Genomic DNA, 23,185 nt, shown 5'->3' with positions numbered 1-23,185 from the left:
TACAGGTGACATTTTAAAATGTTCGTGTAATACTTTAATGTACGGATAAAATTTAACCAAGGATTGAAAAATCAGCCCGAACTAAAATAAAATATTTATAATTCTACTCAAATTATACCATCCTTTCACATCAAGTTTTCAAGAAGCACTTTTCCATTATATTATACAACATACAATAACGCTTTATTCTATACATTTTAGTTTATTCCTTTTTATCTTTTATATAATCCACCATAATATGCGGATAATGTATTAATGTCATAAAAGCTTTTAAATGAACCCTTAAATATTAATTTTTATTATGGCTTAAGGAAATTAATTATGTCTAATGAGTAAAATGATGACAGGATTTTTATTCAAACTAGGTAAGGAAGAAATTGTATTAAAATTTTTCTACGAGTAATTTATATAACTGAGAACGTTTTCTCACTATTCAAAATAAATTTTATATTATTTTAAGAAAGCAAATAAAAATCTAAGTACTCCAAATCGTTTAACACTAATAATAAGATCACATCACATATTACAGTGATGATTTATTGACAATTTAATAATCGTGTACGTAACGTTATACTATTATACTATGGTTATACCTATGTCTTATCGTACGTTTTCAATCAATAACCTTTGACGTCCTTCTTTCTACGCTATTAAACCAAAGAATTCGTTCATTAACAAATCTAATATTGTTCTCGTAAAATAAAAAAAGAGTCTTTACTTTATCTCTAATAATAAAATTGGAGTATCTGTTGTGAAATAACCAATTATTACTAAATGCATATTATGGATGTATATACACTGTACATATTATACCAAAGTAAAAGTATTTTTTACAATTTTTATCTGTATGTCTTTTTGTTTGTTCCGGCTAATCTCAGGAACGGCTGGACCGATTTTGACGGGACTTTCACTGGCAGATAACAGTGGTTATATAGAGTAATATTATCTATTTTTACACCGATATTCCCCAAGGAAAATTATAGCATTGAAAGGAAAAACTCATTCACACGCGTGCAAAACCGCGGGGCGCAGCTACAAATAAACGAATTCTGTTAGATTGAAGGCCATAACTCCTTAATCATTTCGTTAAAGACCGTCTGAGAATTTCCTCGGCTTGATATTATGCAAAATCAAATAACATAAGACTGATAAGTCCAACGGGAATGTAATTTGCATTAATAATTGCGGAAATTTTGGGTTTGCGTTTGTTAATTGAATTAATTTAGGTATTGTTTGGTAAAAGATTTATTAAGTCGGTAGCATTATAAGATGCAATATTACGCTAAAATTAATAGTAAAGTCGTCAAATGTCATTTTAAATGCTCAAATGGTTAAAAATACGGTATCCTTTTAAAAACTGTGTGTCAACGTAATTTTTATTTAACTGGGTACCGCCCGCGGCTTCGCCCGCGCAGTCAAAGAAAAACCCGCATTGTTCCCGTTCCCGTGGGATTTCCGGGATTGCGTCATTTTCCCGGGATAGAAAGTAGCCTATGTCCTTTCTTGGGTATCAAAATATCTCCATAGCAAATTTCATGAAAATTTGTTCAGTGGCGTGATTGAGTAACAGACAGACAGAGCTCGTTTCGCATTTATAATAATAGTATGGATTAATAATATCCTTCATTTCTATTTCCAGGCTCAGGGTTTATACCTATGCTTTTGGATTAGACATTTCTCATCCATAAAGCTAAGCATTAATCAGCATAAAAAATAATATCACCATTTAAAAACAAGAGCAGATGCTTTCATAAAACCTACATATTTATGCCGACCGCAAACTTTCTGCAATTTTCATCTCGAATTTTTAAAATTTAATTTGTCCGTCCACTTTACGATTCTTGTTTCATAATAAATTTATTGTTCTTCTTCGGATGGCTCTTGTTTCCAATATCTACGTTCATCGCACACTTGTGAACTTTTAAGATCTCTAGTAAATTATCCAAGTTCCGGAGTGTAGGAAGTTTCCAATCTTAGCGATTCGTTTCGCTACAATTTTCACATGATAACGTATTTATGGCTGTTCCTTGAATAGATACTGCAAATTCTGCACTTGAAAGTTGAAAGAAATATCGAGTTTTGTAAGTGCAATGTGAGATCTTTAAGCCAGTGCAATAAAATCTAATATTCTAATATCTAATATATATTATAAAGGCGAAAGTTTGTAAGTATGGATGTATGAATGTTTGTTACTCTTTCACGTAAAAACTACTGAACCGATTACAATGAAATTTAGCACACATATAGAGGGTAACTTGGATTAACACATAGGATAGTGTTTATCCCGGAAATCCCACGGGAACGGGAACTATGCAGGCTTCCCTTTGCAAACGCGGGCGAAGACGCGGGCGGAAATCTAGTGTAATATAAAATGTAGTTCATTTTCACTTGTATGTCTTTGTAGTAAAGTGTAGGATGGTTTGTAACTTAAATATAATATGTCTGTTTGTAATTAATAAACTCAATAAAAATAACTGCGTTAAAAACAACCGACTTCAAAAACGGAAAAGTAAGAAATAAAAAAGATTTGATATTATTAATTACTACATATTATTTTTATGTGCTATTTACTAAAAAGGTTTGATGTCGGTGCATGGGCTTAATACTAAGTGCTTAGTGTTTGGCACCGACTTCAAACCTATTTAATAAATAGCACATAAAAATAATACGTAATTAATAATATCAAATCTTTTTTATTTCTTACTTTTCCGTTTTTGAAGTCGGTTGTTTTTAACGCAGTTATTTTTATTTAATACTTTTTAGTGTTTTTTTCAACACGAATCAAACGAGCCCAAACTCGATAAAGTTGAGTCAATATATTACTGAGTTCCTATGGCCACCTTCCGATTCCATCATCAGATCAGCTCCATGTCATGATAATGTTTCATCGCTATCCAATTTACATTCGTATACAAAATTTCAGCTCAATCGGTTACCGGGAAGTGAATCAAAGTTACTTGCTACATTGAAATTAAGTCATCGAGTACAGACAAAAATGCTCATAAAATAAAAACTACTAGGCCTAGCCGAATAAAATTTTTATAGGACCAATTCGACACCATCCCGCATCGAACAAAAAAAGAATCACGTAAATCGGTTCAGAAACCTCGGAGTAATCGGTGTACATACATAAAAAAAAAAAAAAAAAAAAAAATATATATACCGGCCGAATTGATAACCTCCTCCTTTTTTTTGAAGTCGGTTAAAAACTAATTAACCTATTGAACAAATTCACTAGTGAACAGAGCGCATACTATAATATTATGTGTAGTATGGACAGGTTTGTTTTGGACATGGTCTTTTCACGATATTAAATATTTGAAACATATTCCAATAAATATTATAAAATTGTGCCTGTATAACCCTATTTATTTTATTCCAGGTCAACGTGGGCGGAGCCGATCGATCTAGAATTATAAATAATTTCAGAATATGAAACATATAGATACCTAATAAATATAGTCTAATTATTATATCGTTACCTTAACTTATTCAAATTACAGACCTATATACCATATCAATTATAAATGATAACGTAGGCGTAGGTGTTGAAATTATTAGCTACAACTCATATTTATTTAATATTTCGAATTGTTAGAGTAAATTGAAGAAGCCAAATAATTGATTTTTACTTTGAATATGTAACACAAGTTTATTTTACATTAAATTTCAATACTTATAATAATGTATTTATTTGTAGCAATAAATATCAGCTTATTTATTATTTTCGCTATGTTTTCTCATGTTTATGATATTTACGTACCAAAAGATAAACCAACATGCAAAAAGCCATAGAAAGGCTGAAAGAGGGTTATTTCCTACAGGAAGAGGAAGGGTTGAGTACTCATTCACGTATGAGCATTAGTAAGTTTGTATCGACAACACCGAACTAGATAATAATCATGTTTAGAAATTTTAGATTTAATGTTATAGGTATAACTATTAATACCTAGATACTTTCTATTTATTTCTCTATGTTGTATTATAATTGTGAAATATTTACTGTAAAACTAGCGTAAACGTTGTTCTGCCAGTACATCATTTTAGTATTAAAGTGTAAAAGCCTAGATCACGACAGCCGATTGACGGACAAACCGAATATTTTATTATGTACGCAAAAAAAATCATAAAATTTATCAAGCTGTTCGATGGATAAGTGATTGGTTTTAACACCAAATACAAGAATGCGTTTGTATCTACGTACACAAAGTTTTTCCGTGATACACGGAAAAACTTTGTGCTATTCCAGATTATATTTTATATTCGAGTCGAATATCATCCAGATCCGTATAGAAATACGAATGAATATAAAATATTTTAGTACATAATATTTTACAACATTTAGTTTTTGCAGAGGTAAAGGAAGAATAATACGCAATTTAGAATACTCGGAGGTACTATTACAATTTCGCGACTGTCGCAGTGCGCTTTTGGGAGAGTAGGGTTGTGCGATCGAAAAATAAATGCAAATATGTTTGAATTTATTTTATAAGATCGATATTTATTTTTCTTAATAGACTTATCTACCTTTTTATTATTATTTATGTAATATTATCTATTATTGGTCATAATAATATGTTGATTTTTCAATTAAACTTATAGATAAGATGCTTATAATATGATACATCCCTAAGTTAAAAGGGGGGTAATATTAAATACTGTTTGTCTAATTGTATATTATATTTCAATAAAACTGAAAGACGGAATTAAAATATAAATAAATGCTACACTGTTATTGTATATCAATATTTTTCATGATTTCCTAGTAGAGGCAGAAGAATTAAGCTTACAAGAATGGCATGATAAAATACCACTGTGAAATAAAAATATCTTCCACACAAACTATACAAACAAAATCCAGTAACACACGAAGCAAAGCGAATATCTTTCTACAGCTTCACAAGTATTCCTTTGACGAGAAAAGGTTCTAACAATAAGGTTTACGCGATAAAAAAATCCGCTCGTAAAGTTGTACAAAATGTCGCGAGTGCCAGCCCTGAATGAGTGGAATTTTTGTGAGCTGATGTAAAATTTAGATAGCCCACATGTGTAATGCGGGTTATTTGAGACTCGGTGCCGGAATATTTTATTAATTATGATGAATTCGTTTATGTTTACGTGCGTGTATTCAAATTTGTTATTATATTACATCTGCCTATCGTGAAGTTTATTTTTTTAACGTTTGATGTAACGAGTGTTAGGTAAATTTTTAACGTGTGTGTTGCCCAGATTAACGGATGTTTGTTCATGTTTTATTATAAAATAAATTGTAACAAAATATACTAGCTGATGTTCAAAATAATTCTTTACTGACTCCTCTAACCTCTTATATATTTTGTTTTATCGCACCATTTTCACTTGTAGCTCATATGAAGAGGATCGATCAATCAGTATAATAACTTTGGCCACAAACATTCCACAACGCTTACCCATCTCAATGAGGTCACATACCAATAAATTGCTTTATGAATTAAATTGATTGATGGTATGACTTATGACGACAATATTTGAGACGCATTCAAATCGTTTAAGGGCCGATTTTTCAATCCTTGGTTAAAATGTATCCGTCTAATAAAGTATTACACGAACGTCAATGTCACCTGTAAACTGTCAAATACGGACATATAGAATACATTTTTGAAATGGTAGTTTAATACGTTATTCGACAAATAAGTTTTTTTACGATTGAAAAATCAGCCCTAAGAATCATAAAGTATCATCTATATTTCTTTAATTTGTTAGTATGGAAGTTAGAATAGGTAATAGTTATAATAGTTAATGTTATTTAAAAATATAACACAGTGCTTTAATCATCTTATCCTGTAGAAATTTGTAATTTCAGTCAGTGAAGTCACTCGCTATTTACGCAGCATTAATATTTATTTATACGCAATGTTGTTTATCGCAAACACGCAAAATCAAATGTATGTCGTACATTGTCAAAGCCATAAACAGAGTCTATAAACTTCATTCACTCAAAAACGGCAAAAGCAATTTTCGCGACTGGAAGACGCATTTCAATCTCAAGACGGCACTTTATACGTTGAACGCTGTATCAGACTTTCACACACGATTTATTTTAGCTTTAGATAAGCGTGAAAGAGTGTCTCGAAAGTTGTTTTGAGTCATACGTAAATTGTTTGTAGTCATTGCCATAAAACTGATTATTTTTAGTACGTGCGAACGGCGCTAGATAAAACTCGTGAAACTTATTCAATATTATTATACTGATGTTCAAATAAGTGCTCATTAATTAAGAGGAATTGGAAATAGAAAACGCTGCGTCAGATCTAACGAAGCTAACCATTGGTTATTAATAGAAAAATCTGGAAATATCTCCACCAACAAGACTTGCGCTTAAATAAGTTATGATGAGTCGGCTGCTTCACAGTTGGATCTTGTTCTATAATATTATATCGAAAGTTATGATATTTCAGTATTGCTTATTTGAAGTATTACTTCTTTCTTTGTTATATTCCAAATATAACAACCGTTTTAGTTGGAAAAGAAAGAAGATTACATTTTTCTGAAGTCTCACGTTTTATAAAATAATATAGATACATACTTTACTATATTTTAGACTTTTACAGTAAGAAATCGATCTTTCTAATGCAGTAGATTAATAATTTATCTTAATATCTCATCGTGTTCAACCCTACACGCATGGGTTAAACTGCACCTTATTACGTAATATAATTGGCTATTAGGTCTTCCTAATGCTCTTGCATTAGAGACAATAGTTCGAAGAAGTACCGCACATGAGTACAAGCGAAACTAAACCCGTACTCAAAGACGCATAAGCCAGATCAACTACAATTCTGATAGTTACAAACATTTGGAAAGCAGCCAACTGAACCTAAATCGGTTCAGCTCGGAATAGTTAATAAGGTATAAAATTTCCGCAAACAAATCAGATTTAAATAAGCTTTAAAAGGTATTATCATTTACCTGGGTACAAGGTTCAAAATCCCGCGGCAAAGTGCAACGCAGTTGCGATGTTTATCGCCTGTAATGGTGGCGACACACGATCAACATTATCATCAAATTTGCATGAAACTTGAAGCTTGACTTAATTTTCAGTGAATCCATAAAATACACACGTTCGCAACAGAATAAGAGTAAAAACTCGACGCAGATGTTTTGAGAAAGTTAAATTAAAATTATTGATATGCACAGGACAAAGTTTAATTAATTTCATAGTACTGTCGATGAAGCGATTGTGCAAGATGTTTCTTCTGTTCAATATCGAGAATATTGCAGCAATGTGGGCGTTGCAATCAGCAGACTTTATAACTTTTTTTCTGTGGTATTAATTTTGTGAAATACGTTGTAAAAAAGACTAACTTATTCGACTATTCAATCGTCACAAATATTTACCACAGGTAAATATTCTTCAATATAATAATTGTTAAGAAGCATTTCCAAATATACTTCGACCTTTACGAATAAATTAATTCGACAACAGACATTGATAAACTGATTCAACATAAAAATCAATCCAATTGCCATGACTTAGCTCAATTTTCCTAAATTTTGGGCTAATACATTTAGCTCCGCAAGCAAATTGAGCGGTAAAATTGATCGTGTCTACCCAGCATAAAGTCAATAAATTTGTACGTACGAAATAGTAGCCGTCTGTTTACATCAATTTGCGATCGAAATGTCGATTCTACTTTAAAAATGTAATGTTTCGCTTTTTCATTTCATTTCCGAGCGTGAAACGTAGACATTGCAACAAAACAAACCGATAAAGTGATTGTTGATTGATGACTTCGCGAAATGTTTCCGTGTTTTTATTATTTTTTAATTTTTTTGTCTGAATCGCGCGAAACAATAGTGTTGCGTCAACGAATGGTGTTTTGATTCTTCACTCGAAAAATATTGACAAAAGCCGTTTTTGTACGGAGTGAAAGATAATTTTAATTCTTTTTTTTTGGAAACTAAGAACACGCTTACTTAAATTTCAAAAGCCGAATACTTTGTTTTTGAAATAACAAACATTATTTTGTATGTATGGGAGAATAATTCGACGTTTAGACGAAAATAATGAATGAGAATCATCACTACATAATGATTTAACTATTTTTCTCAATATAAAGAAAAATAAAAGGTCATGGCACGATCGTATTAATTTCTAGGTTAATTTAATAATACATGGACTCATACATAAACAAAAAATATCCAGAAGTAGTAGTGTAGCTGTGTGTAGGGAGATGAAATTAAAGATTGCGGCCAATTAAATTTTATATTTCTTCTAAATTACACAAAAATATACTATTTAAATTTATTAACTACAAAACGTGGGTCGGTGGCGCGAGCTATGGGACAACTGAGGGGCGACGCTATGTGACTGTGCGACGCGGCCGAAAATCCTGCGTCAGCACAGCACCTACAATATTCCCCCCTTTTCAAAAAAATGTGGAACATTTTTAAACAAAATCAAATTAAATTATCTTTATTTACATTACTAACTCGCACAACGAACCCTAACAATTCTGCTGACAGACAAAAATAACAATGTGAAACATAATACAAGATTAGTTCAGGAGTCGGTGAAACATTTTTATAAACACACGAACATTTATTTTAAAAAAGATACTTAACATATAAAAATTACTAGTCTGCAGCCATGGTGTTTGATATAACGTTATGATGTCCTCTCTTGGCATCATTGCGGCCATTTGCCAACAATACAATCTAATAAAGTCCTACGATCGAACAACATAACATTACATATTACACACAAACATTATAATGTAAAGTAACATTATTAATAATAAAAAAATACGCAATGTATAATATTAAGGTATCATGTACCTAGTACATTAACATGCAAATAAAATCATTCACAATTAATACGAAAATATAATTAAAATTGTTCCCGTCTCTTACACTATGACGATAGATACAATAACAATGCAATATATGACACGTCATGACATTAAAATTTTAATAACACACAAAGAAATATAACTTACACGTTTGTTAATACACAACTTTATTTAATTCTCGTGTTCTTTCCACCTTGATTTCAGGAACAGATAAGCTAGTAGTACTCATAACTTCTTTTTTTAAACCAATTACTAGCAACTTTAATACACTGTTGTTTCAAAACACAACAAACAAAAATAGTTAATATAACTGCAATGAAAATTATTATGATTCCAAATATATTAATTTTATTTTCCAGCTTTGAAACATTGGAAATACTTTCGTTAATGACAACACTTTCCTTGGTTTGATTTAATCCCATAGTAAAATTGTAAAATATTGTATATAGAAAAATAATTGTAAAAAATGTATATATTTAGTTGTATATAGTTTGAAAATAAAAATGTTGAATAAAATATTTAAATATAACCATTCTTTAAATTCAAAAAATTACGTGACCTAAAACAACAACATACAATTTGCAACTTTGCATGGTTGCAATAACAATGGCTATGTACATGATTAAAACATAAATTTACTTGGCGTTTTTCGTATTCGCCCTGATCGTGTAACATAATTTTTACAGCTGGATTTGTCTGTCTCAAACGTTACCTTTTTAATTACCTTTTTTGTATGTAGCGAATCATTAATTTTACTATCACTCATACTAACAGACTTACCTGTGAACTTAGTCACAATATTATTATCATCAGGTAAAACGTATGCAGGTTTTAACCTATCTACTGAAACGTTAAGTTGTCTGTCCATTAATTGAATTTTAAAAGTTTTATCCTTTCTACTAATGACACGATATGGCCCATCATACGGCGGTTGTAATGGTTTCCGTACGGTGTCATTTCTTAAAAATACATATTCGCAATCAATTAAATCTTTATGAATGAACATTTTACACGGTAATTTATTAATTCTAGGTACCGGTTTCATACTGTGTATAATCGACCTCAATTTATCAACATAACTATGTTCGTCACACGGTTTTATATTACTTGTGTCATAAAAATCACCAGGCAGCCTTATATTACTGCCATAAATCATTTGAGCTGCAGTTACGCCTGTGTCTAATTTAACAGTTGTGCGTAACCCTAACAATACTGTTGCTAGTTCATCAACCCATGAATTACAATTTAAACGAGCCATAAGCGCTGCTTTTAAAGATCTATGCCAACGCTCTACTGCACCGTTGCTCTGTGGATGATATTATGGGGTGGTCCGCAACTTTTGTATTCCCATTAATAACATAAGCTGCTTAAATAAATTACTTTCGAATTGTCGACCTTGGTCACTTGTAAGCCTAAGGGGACAACCGAACCTACAAATCCAACCCTCATACAACACCTTTGCCACAGTCTCCGCAGTAATTTCTTTTAAAGGAAAAGCCTCGGGCCACTTGGTGTACCTATCTATGATTGTTAGACAATATCTAAACCCTTCTGATGAAATTGGCCATGGCCCTACAAGATCAATATGTATATGCTCAAAACGGCTCGAGCCTTGAAAACTTCCTAAATCGGATACAGTATGTTTTGAGACTTTAGCTCTTTGGCACTTAATACATGTTTTGGACCAAATTCCTATATCCTTATTCATTTCTGGCCAAAAATATCTATCTGTTACTAATTTTTTTGTGGCTCTAATACCCGGGTGACTTAAATTATGCACAGCATCAAAAGCTAAACGTCGAAATTGTTTAGGTAAATATGGTCGAATTCTATCTGTGGATGTTTCACAATAAATTTGTTTATTACAATCGAACATTGCAACACGCTTAAGTGTAAATTGACTGTTTACGTTTGACCGGTGTCGCATTTCTGCAAGTTGTTCATCCGTTTCCTGCGCTCGGGCGAGTTCTGCGAAATCTAACACGGTGGGACATGTTATTGTTTCAATTCTCGATAACGTGTCAGCGACTATATTTTCCCTACCTGTTACATGACGAATATCTGTACAAAACTCACTAATAAACATAATTTGCCTAGTTCTTCGAGCAGTTTCCCTATTTGTACCTATTTTACTAAATGCAAAACAAAGTGGCTTATGATCTGTATAAACTATTAATTCGCGCCCTTCAACCATATTGCGAAAATGAATAATTGATAAATATATCGCTAACAATTCTCTATCATAGGTACTATATTTACGCTGAGCTTCCGTAAGTTTACGTGAAAAATATCCTAAAGGTTGCCAAATATTGTTAATTTTTTGTTGTAAAACTGCACCTATACATGTATCTGAAGCGTCAGTCATAAGAGACAATGGAGAATCTAAGGAAGGATATGTCAACAAAACTGCATTTTTCAAATCGATCTTACATTGTTCAAAATTTTGTTCTGCTAATTTATTCCAATTAATTTTACTTTTGTCTTTCCGTTTCGCACTACCAAGATATTTATTTAACTCTGACTGATGTTCAGCCGAGTGAGGAATATGAGATCTATAAAAATTTAACATGCCTAAAAATCTTCTAAGTTCTTCTATAGTACTAGGCTTAGGAAAATCTAAAATTGCTTTAACCTTGTCTTCGAGCGGCTTAATGCCCTCGGTAGAAACTTCATAACCTAAAAACTCTAATTTTTGCTGACCAAAACTACATTTTGAAAAATTGATAGTTATACCGAATTGATTAAAACGATCAAAAACTTGCTCTAAATGTTCTCTATGCTGACTTTCTGATTCTGAACTGATAATAACGTAATCGATATAAATAAATAAGAAATCTAAACCTTTTAAAACCGTTTCTTGCATGAAACGTTGGAAAGTTTGCGCAGCGTTTCGCAAACCAAATGGCATACGCATAAATTCAAATAAACCAAAAGGTGTAATAACTGCTGTCTTTTTTATGTCATTTTCTGCAACAGGTACAGAATTATAGGCTCTATTAATATCTAATTTAGAGAAAATTTTCTTATTACCCAAAATATATGTGGGGATGGTGTAAATGAAAAGCCAAATTCGCCCAATCGATTTATTTCCCAGACACCGGTTACATATCAAAAATACATTTCAACAATCCTCCATTACATCGTACCAAAAAAAAAAAAGTCAAGTCATAGACAACATAGATCGTTTTACAGTCTACAGATAACATATCCACAGATTAAATAATAGAAAAGCACAGACTAAAAATAAAACTAGTAATCATGAAATACATCTTAATATTTTATCCTATTCCCACACGGTCATCCTGCAGAATCATCTGTCCCAGATGAGTCAACAGTCGTAGATGATCAATATGGTAAGTAGACAATGGTAAATCACCTTTATCTATTACATGTAGAAATCCTTCCTTCTTTCCTCTTTTATTTGAATTAAGTATACATTCCACGCAATTATCAATGTTTGTTTTAATCTTTTCTTTTAAATTCTCCATATAATAATTTCTATTTATTAATTCCTCAGTCTTAACACAACCAAAATGTCCGTTTTCATGATGTTTTCTTATAATTTCATTTTGCATTTTCTTAGGTACAACCATTAATTTATTTCCATCCTTAATCTTCCATAACATTCCATTCTTCTTTTTTGCAAGCACTATTGGACTAGCATAATCAGACTTACTTGTTTTTATTATTCCTTCATCAAGCCATTCTTTAATCTGTTTGTCAACAATGTTAAGCTCCAAAGGTGACAATCGTCGTGGATTCTGATAAACTGGTACATCATCGGTTAATAATATTTTAAGTTTTACATTTGATGCTTTAGTACATCTTTTGGGGTTATATTCTTTTATAATATTCTGTATTTTATTCTTATATTCTTTGTTTTCAATATTTGTGATATCTTCATTTTCATTCTCTAGCATTGTAAGGTGTAATATTCTTGTTGCAGTGATAGTTCCAGATTTAAAATTGATTTCTACTTCTTTCAGTACAGGATTTCCTAATATAATGTTGACAGGGATAGCGCCATCATCAACAACATAAAATAAAGTTTCAAAATAACAATCATCAATTTCAATTTTTGCTGTGAAAGATCCTTTTGTATAAATTTCCTTTTCAGCTATTCCAGTTAAAGTTTCTGTTGTTCCTGAACTATAAGATAACAATTTTTCACCTTGAATCTTCCTAAAATAAGACATAATTATTAAATTAGCATCGCTTCCGGTATCAATCAGGGCTTCTACATCAATATTATTTATTTTCAGCTTCTTGAAAGGTCTCACATCAATATTATTTTTAGTTGACATAATTTCCAAACTCTTTTTTATACTTTTAGAACATTCAGTTGATTTATGGCCAAACAAGTTGCATTTAAAACATTTAATGCCTTTAGTACAATTAGGCGACTCATGATCTAAATCTCCACAATTGAAACATCTCTTTACTCGTAGTGTTTTTTGAATTTTCATGCCAATGGACTTTGATACTGAATTACTTTGAATCTTATTAGGTGAATATGATTTTTTCTTAATTTCTGAATAAATGTCTAATTTCTTTCTGAATTCTTTAATGTTACAAGCGCCATATAAAATATTTTTGTTGGACTCACTGTCTTTAATACCGTCGATGACATATTCCATCAGGGCTTCATCTTCAACATTCCCAAGTACTGCAAGTTCCTTCATATGTAAAAAATATTGCTGATGAGTCTCATTCATCTTCATCCGGCGAGTTGAAAGTCTCTTGTGAACAGTTGCACTGTTCAACTTCTTACCAAATTCCTCACGGAGCTCAGACTTAAGTGTATCCCACGTGGTGGTCCCACTTAGTGAACGTAAAAATAGCTTGGCGGTTCCCGCGAGAAGCCGCTTCGAAAATATGAGTTTTTCTATTTCGCCCCATTGCATTAAAGAGGAAATATCTTCAAAATCTTTTACGAATGTTTCGATGCCATAGGCATCATCACCCGAAAATGGCGTCATTGATTTCTCTAAGTCATTGAAGGAAATACGCGGCGATGGTTCACCACAATCATCATCATCTTTTACTCGTTTCGGCGGCATGTTGAATAATGTAAATAAAAAGTTTTATAGTCTTCAAGTCGTAATCGTATAATCATAAGCTTCTTTAAATCTTAGTCTTCGTTCGTAATTCGTAAATTCTTAATCAGGTTAAATCACCGGCATCATAGTCTTCGTCTGTTTTTTCTTTATTCCACCATCCCGTATCCCGGACGAGCCCCCAAATTATGTGGGGATGGTGTAAATGAAAAGCCAAATTCGCCCAATCGATTTATTTCCCAGACACCGGTTACATATCAAAAATACATTTCAACAATCCTCCATTACATCGTACCAAAAAAAAAAAAGTCAAGTCATAGACAACATAGATCGTTTTACAGTCTACAGATAACATATCCACAGATTAAATAATAGAAAAGCACAGACTAAAAATAAAACTAGTAATCATGAAATACATCTTAATATTTTATCCTATTCCCACATATATGTAAAATCATGTAAACGTGGTACTGGATAACGATCTGGTTTCGTAATTGCATTTAAACGTCTATAATCACCGCAAGGCCTAATATTACCATCTTTTTTGGGAACTATATGTAGTGGACTTGCCCAAGGACTACTACTCGGTCTACAAATCCCTAACTCTTGCATAACAATAAATTCATTTTTAGCCTTTACGTACCTGTCAGGAGGAAGCTGCCTCGCTCTCGCATGCACCGGCGGTCCTGTCGTCTCGATATAGTGACAAACATCGTGTTTTGGCGTCTCTTTGTAAGAAATAGGTTTAGTTAAATCAGGGAATTTATTCAATAAATCGGAATATGGACATTCCATAATTGTTTTTAAAGTGGGCACAGTAGAATTTGAGATATTTCCCTTAGTACTCAAATTAGTTACTTGATCAATCAATCTACGTCCGTTTAAATCAATTAATAATTTATGATTAGCTAAGAAATCCGCACCAATAATTGGTTGCTTTACATCCGCTAATATAAAAATCCAACGGAACGGTCGTCTCAGACCCAAATCTAGAGACAAAAAATGAATACCATATGTTTTAATTTCCGTTCCATTAGCAGCAAATAATTTATATTTATTACCTTCTGCATAAACCTTACCATACACCACACTACGCGGGATGACGGACACATTTGCACCACTATCAACTAAAAAGTTTAGTCCTGAATTTCTGTCCAAAACACTGAGACGGTTATTTCTGTAGACTCGGTCGCAGGCACCCGTCGCTGGCTGCACCGATGCTAGTTTTCCGCTGGTTTCTCACGCTGACTAGGTTTCCAGTTGCACGGTTTCACACATTTCGTCGCTTTGTTTTTAAATTTGTAATGGTATTTACAAAGCCAATTGGGATTATGCCTTTGATTACGTTGAAATCTACCTCTTGACCTGGATCGTGACCTCGTTCTAAAATTTGATGTATTATTTCTTGTTTCCAATCTTCTCAGTCGATTATTTAATTTTTCTATCTCACCAATCAAATTATTTTCTGGACTGTTGCTTAAACTGGACTGTTGAACTACTGATACCGAGTTTAAAGGTGTCATGCTCTCCATAACTTTATCTGCTATTGATGCCAAAATATCTTCACTTTTACTCTCGGATACGGCTAACACAGCTCTTATTGCCGGCGGTAATAAATTTTGCCATAAAACTAGAAGTGTTTCTGTTGTTACTCGTCCACGCGCCAAATCTTGCATTTTCCTCATTAATTGTGACGGTTTTTGATCACCCAATTCCATTTCGCCAATTAATTTTTTTATTTGTCGATCTTCCGATTCTTCAAAAATTTGTAATAATCTTCTTTTTAATTTTTCATATTTTCCTGTCTCCGGCGGGCTAATTAAAATGTCCGTGACTTGCTCGATGACTTCTGGCGTTAATTTAGAAATTACTATTTGATATTTCGCCTCATCTGACATTTTCTGTGGCGTTAAAACTGCCTCCGTTTGAATAAACCATATTTTCGGCGATTTCTTCCAAAAATCTGGGATGCGGGACGTAATGGAGACTGACGATAAACTTGCAAATTCTTCTTTAACCGGTTCCATGGTGATATTTAATTTTTATATGTACTTTTATGTGTTATTAAATTTTATTAAGTTATTTAAATTTTACCGCTGCCACCGCCCTGTAGTTTCTTCTTGAGTTGTCCGTATATATATTTATATATTAATTTTGAATATTTATTATTCTCCCTACTACACACTCACGTCGATATAATATCACGCCGGTCGAGATCACGTCGGGGTCACCAATTTAGTGTAGCTGTGTGTAGGGAGATGAAATTAAAGATTGCGGCCAATTAAATTTTATATTTCTTCTAAATTACACAAAAATATACTATTTAAATTTATTAACTACAAAACGTGGGTCGGTGGCGCGAGCTATGGGACAACTGAGGGGCGACGCTATGTGACTGTGCGACGCGGCCGAAAATCCTGCGTCAGCACAGCACCTACACTTTGTTTTTGAAATAACAAACATTATTTTGTATGTATGGGAGAATAATTCGACGTTTAGACGAAAATAATGAATGAGAATCATCACTACATAATGATTTAACTATTTTTCTCAATATAAAGAAAAATAAAAGGTCATGGCACGATCGTATTAATTTCTAGGTTAATTTAATAATACATGGACTCATACATAAACAAAAAATATCCAGAAGCCTCAGACTTGTCTTTCCTTGTAGGAATAACTCCCTTCTGAATATCGACTATCACTCTATGAAACGTTACCATTTTGGAAGTCATAACAAGAACGCTGTACAAAATATTATAATACTCTAAAGAATACTTTATTACATACTAATATTTTGCATTTGTAATTCTGTAAGCTTCTCTTAAAAATATTTTTATAGAAGGTGTCACAGAAGTGTTGTTACGTTTTATACTTTCGGTTTGGAGTAAAATGGACTTTATTTGGATAAATCGTATAATCCTGCTGGATAGCAAGGCTTTTATGATACTTTTATATGAGTTATGGGAGAGAAAACATGTAAGCCCACGTCTTGGGCTAGCGGTATAGGGACTGTGACAAGGTGACAATTATAATGAACACCATACGAAATGGAATGAAAATGAAAAGCTTATTGCATGAAAATAAAGACATTGAAGCCAATAGATAATATTATTTGCCATAGACGGCCCTATCGCTCGTTAGTGATCTCCACCAGGTAACATAATATAACATGTAAAAATAGAAAAAAAAATAATAACATAGAATAAACTATCAATTTAAATAAGAACCGAGGAAGGTGGATATCTAAACATATTTCAAATATGGTGTGTTGTAATGGATAACGATTTCAAATAGGTACAAAATTTATAGCATTACATAATATTATAGCAAAAATCATGGAGAAAGCCGATACGACAATAAACAAATCCGACAAGTGACATTTATCAAAGTGCAGGAACTTCGCCAACATGCAGAATTAACGCTCAAAGCTTCCAAACAGGCCAAATAAGCCTATCCCTGCACTGGGAACATTTTGTGAATATTGATGACAATGGTTAGATTCTGAAAAAAGAGAGCGTGTGTGCCGGGCACACTTGTCAGAAATGAAACTTCTTTGAAAAGATTCAAAGATACCAAAATCGTCGCCTTACACCATGGCGTGACAGTATTCCTCTCACGTGTTTGTGTGTATGTACTTAATTAAATAAACATGCATCGTTTCCACCTCCAAAGTGTATATTCTTAGCAAAAGCAAATAACAATTAGCGCAGTACTAGCAAACCTTTCTCGAAACTAAAAATTCTGAAATTGGAAATGCAGTTCGTATGAATTATGCAACCCATATGCATGTTTATGCTAACAAAGAGTCGGTGTTAGTGCAGATATAGGCTTCTGACCTAAGTGCTGTATTGTACGTACAATTTGAAGATAAGCTTTGGTTTGGTGAGAGATATTGAATAAGTGCATGTGTTTCCTAGTTTTGACAGAGGTGAAACGTCGGGATAGTTAATATAATTACATTCATATTCCAAATCGACTCAATTTTACAAATTTCATTTTACCTAGGCCGAGACATAACTATTTCATTTAAAAATTGAAATAATAAAATAATAGATTTCATAATGAAAGTTTTCTCTTCTTTATACTGATTAATAATATTACTTAGTTATAACACAAAATTATTAATTACGAACCTATTTTATAAGTTTAGTTAAAACTATAACCTACTTACTAGGAAGTAACTTAATCTGTGACTATACCGTCTTATTTGGATAGTACTGTCTCATATTATAGAGAATAATATAAACCCACAATATGTTGTAGTTTGATTGAATCAACTCAACCTTAAACAAAACGCCTATTCCAACCACATTCAAAACGGGATATTCAATTAAAACACCCGCCCAACAATAAACACATCTAGTACATTCTTATTTGCACTTTTTACATTGCTCCCCCAAAACGTAACAAACTTGTGCAATTTAAATAAAACAGCGATGAAACGCGAACGCGGTTTTGTATCTGCCAAAACAAGTTTCTGAATGTATTCTTTAAAATTGCAACAGCTGTAAATTGCAGAGACAGGGTGCAAACGAAATGGTTCCATTATGCGCCTCGTGTTACCAACTTATAGCTTTTTTGTTGAATATAATATGCTGTATAAATTGACTGTTGAATATTATATTACTGCTAACGTCAAATGTATTGTTATATTCGTTTATGTTTTTCCTTTAAAATAAAAGCTAGCAAGCGAGCTATTTTATTATATATTAGGAAAAGTTATTTAAATATATCAACAAGTAGCGGTCCGCCCCGTCTTCACCTGTGGTACATGTTTACGTTTTCTCTCCATAAGAACCATCCTTATTTTTAAAGGAGTATTATAAAAAAGGAAATCGGTTCAGCCATTCTCAAGCGCTTATTAACAAATTTAGGGTTCCATTTTAAAATTATATAGATTGTAGTGACATTTAACAGGTTTAAATTCATTTTATTTTCCTATTTGAACTCGTGTTGAACATTATTTGCGACTGTGCCTGCGAGAGCTATACACTACACACGGTTGCATACAAGCTTTGACAAATTACAGTTACAAGTCCAACCGCCCGGAATCGCCTGTGTTCCTGTCCATAATACACGATTTGCTCAGCACCGAATTACGTCTAAAAGGAAGGTGTGAGTAGCGGACTAAACTGACAATCCAATCATATTTCAAAGTGCTGGTCAGTCAGTCTTTGAAAGGCTTGGAACTATAATTATGGTGAAAGTATGGCGTATTTATGTCCGCGACGATACCTTAAAATCCATACTAATATTATAAATGCGAAAGTAACTGTGTCTGTCTGTTACTCAATCATGCCTAAACTACTGAAGCAATTTTCATGAAATTTGGTATGGAGATATTTTGATCCCCGAGAAAGGACAAAGGCTATTTTTTATTCCGGGAAAATGACGCAATCCCGGAAATCCCACGAGAACGGGAACTGTGCGGATTTTTCTTTGACTGCGCGGGCGAAGCCGCGGGCGGAAACCTAGTATGTTATATGTTAATACGGTAATAAGTATTCACACAAACTGACCACCAATATAATTTAATGCTTGTGGTATTTACAGAAACAGAAACATGTTTTCTTTATATTGGATATGTAAAAACAATAAGAAGCATAGTCCTTTTAACAAAATGGTTTTAGTAATGATCGCTCTATCGCGTTTAATAGGTTACTAATTATAAAAATAGAGTATAATCTCATACACTTAAATATATTATGCTATTACTTAATAAATAGAAATGCATAACAATAAATCAAATTTTAAAATGCAAACATTAATCTAGCATTGAAACAAAACCGATCTGTCTTCATGTTGAATTCATGATAATAAACAACCATTAGCAAGCAATACTACCCACTTATCATCCTTAGCACATTAAATCCGTTGCCATGGCAACATCCGTCAGTGTTTATTAATATCATTCCACTGATTTCCCTTTATCTCGAACAAATAGAGGACATTTTCATGTAGGAATGAATGAACTTGCACTTTAACTGGCATATAAATAATACTCAATTGTTTAAAATATGTAACTAGACAATTAAAAACCTATCTAGTAAATCATCATTGTACATAAGATCTTGTTTAAAACAAGAATAAAATGAAGTTAGTTATTATTTAATACAATATTGGTGGAGGGAAATGCGTAGAGTCGAAGTAAAATATACTATTTACTACTATTAATAAATCATATTATTATTATTTCTTTTGAGTTATGTGTTTTTTTTTTATTTTGATATGTATGTAGTGTATATATTTATACAGGTATCTATTTTAATTTATTCATATTTTTCATTTTCTGCCACTGTAGGCGTCATTTGGGAATATGGGAACCACTGAAAATCAGTGCTGCAGCTCTTAAGCCGCATAATTCCTGAGTGGTGTCCCTGTTCAGCACACAGAATCACAATTAATATTAATGTCTCTATTTTATATCGCAATTTCGCTGTGTTTTTGTTTTCAATTTCTGTTTTTATTTTTAAGTATTTCATGTGTGTTGAATTAAATGTATTTTCTTTCTTTCTATTTCACTAAACAGAGAACTGTGAAATGTGAAAAATGTGATTGGTTCATCCAATTGATACCATCCAAATAGTTACGTGGTTTTACTCCAAAAGATAAACAATAATATTTTTATCAATGGTTGTGTTTAATATTCATTGAACCTTATAAACGATAAAGTTTTCTAAGAAATAATAATAACAGATTAACTGTAAATAAGTTTGAGCAAAGATAAAGTTTTGAGTTATTTTATGCATTCCTTAACGAAAGATTTTACTGCACTATAAAAGAATAATATTCTGTTAATTATTAATCGTAACCATTACGACTGGTTTTAACATCCCGCATAAAACGTTCATATTTATTATGAGCAAGATAAATTTCACTGTTATTCCAATTCAGACTGGAAGCGGATTAAATATTTAGTGCATAAATCACTGGGATTATAATTTACTTTCAATTATTATTCAATCCTCTATATACTAAAAAAAATTGGTTGTCTGTAAAGTCGGTTTACTGACGATAGTTGAACGTGACAACGTCCGATTGTGCTTCATTGTCGTTCGTTCCGCGCTCTCGCTCGCACTTCAAGCCTTACATGGAACGCCTCAGAGCGAGGTAACGCCGCATGATTCATGTTTTTTCGTGCGTGCAGGCGGCTCTATCGAATTATAAGACGTTGTCACGTCAATATCAGGCTATCTTCCACTTGGGATATTATGATATTGTTTACTATAGTGTTATAGATAAAACTTGTTTATATGACTATTCAATTATAAGTTTAAATACAATAAATTTATTCGGTTTCTAACCACAAATAAAACAATTAACAGTAATTTAAACATTTAACATACCTTGTGGTGATGTCAGAATATGCGTACATATTGTACAACTACAATTTGCACACAAACCTAAATTTTGGCAACGTTTTTATAATTTACAAGCTCCCGGTTTACCTCGTACTGTCTACAACTTAACAAACTATCTATATACTAAATCGTTCTTCTTACACCATTTTCTAATCTATTAACGAAATCGCATTAAAATGATCATTTTCATAGTTTTAAAGATAATCGTATACATAGACACAGCAGGAAGCGACTTTATTATACCACTATTTGTTCCCCGCGGCATCACCCGCATTGCTCCGCTCCTGTTGGTCTTAGCATGATGATATAATAAATAGCCTATATAATTATATATACAGCCTTTCTCAATAAATGGGCTATCTAACACCGAAAGAATTTTTCAATACAGATCAGTAATTCCTGAGATTAGCGCGTTCAAACAAACAAAAAACTCTTCAGCTTTGTAATATGTGTATCGTATACCATGTGAAACCTAATCTAACATTAACTAATGCAATAACATTATGCAACTGCGTACCCACGACGGATCTTAAGCTTAGATAGATTACTTTGCTAGGCTATTAGATTAATTCGTTCTCACCGGTCACTCACGTAATTAGCCTATACGCATAGTACATAGTAAATTGTTTGTACATAACGTTTGCATAGTGTAATGAAATTTAATAGGGCGAGCTTCAGGTTTCAGGTGTGTTGTTTTAACGTAGCAAAATAATGCATTCATTAATTTGTGAAAGAATTTTCGAGAGTTTTTTTAATTAATTGAAGATAGCCTTTTAAAGTGAAACTTTTATTACATCGTCTCAAACTTTTTGGTCTGTGTAGCGCATGTCGCGTGACGCACGATACGTACGATAATTATCGTACAAATACGATAATAATTTTTAGTTAAATGTCTATAGTGTGAAAAAAAGTTTCACTTTTACCGTGGTTTCATAAAACCACACAACATTTTTATATTATAATTGATATTGATATAGATAGAATTCGAAAAGTAAATGGCGATAATAAACCGTGTACTTCGCCGTTACGTCGTGATAAATGAGAAGCTTAAAACTTGAATATAGTTTCATACAAAACTATATTCACGTACTTATGTACCAACTTTTACACTATTAATATTTGTAAGCAATAAATCGAAATCTGCTTTCCGATACCATTACATTTAAAGCGCGTATAAATTTCGCGAATTAACATTTTAAATCGTCATTTAAATCAACTTTAATTTACATTAAATCGAATTTAATGTCCACTTGCATAAAAAGCCAATATATTATTTCATACAAGGTGGAGTCGGGAATTTTATGCTTCGTGAGTTCGGCCGGCTATATATAAAACGACCCTTTGTCTGAGTTTATAATACGCGATGTTTTTTCCTTGTTTTCGTATACGTTAGTGAAAACACATGTACCTTTCACCGTTTTGTAATGTATGTGGCGTCTATGTGACAATTACATGAGGTTTTTGTTTTCTTAATGATCTGTTTTAAGGAACTTTAGGGGGATTATAGTAATTTTTGTTTCTTTTCCATTTTTTAACAGATCAAAGATTCGTTACAATGCAATGTTAAGAAAAATAAACATTGATTTTATTACAATTACTAGCCCTATAAAACTACTTTTTTAATTCTATACTGTTAAAACTTAATTCTTATGAAACCCATCCATAATAAATATAACATGACTGTCTGTAGAAATACTAGTCTGCCAAAAAAAAAGAAATGATCGTCACCAAATAACTACGAATACGATTAATAAATAACATGAAGACAATCTCCTTCCATACAATATACATTGAGATTTTCGTCATATTTGTTTTACAGATGAACATGGTTTAATACCAAAAAAATGTGTGTACCTACACACGTAAGAAGTAAAACTTCTTTATGACCTTATTTTTGAAAAAATAATTTACTATATTTTACAACTTTACAGAA

General features: G+C 32.2%; 2 protein-coding genes across 2 annotated transcripts in view; both read right to left on the bottom strand.

The window, feature by feature from the left end:
* LOC123692111 (nephrin-like) overlaps nucleotides 1–23,185 on the bottom strand; it is a 148,263-nt gene that overhangs the window by 56,539 nt on the left and 68,539 nt on the right. The window lies entirely within an intron of this gene.
* On the bottom strand, nucleotides 15,029–16,169 carry LOC123692110. Its single transcript, XM_045636753.1, has one exon. It carries the CDS (start codon nucleotides 15,913–15,915, stop codon nucleotides 15,109–15,111), a length of 807 nt encoding a protein of 268 aa, XP_045492709.1. The 5' UTR covers nucleotides 15,916–16,169; the 3' UTR covers nucleotides 15,029–15,108.

The sequence above is a fragment of the Colias croceus genome, chromosome 5, assembly GCF_905220415.1.
Source record: "Colias croceus chromosome 5, ilColCroc2.1".
Lineage (NCBI taxonomy): Eukaryota > Metazoa > Arthropoda > Insecta > Lepidoptera > Pieridae > Colias > Colias croceus.
Note: the sequence above shows the minus strand (reverse complement) of the source record. Positions and strands in the feature narration are given on the sequence as shown.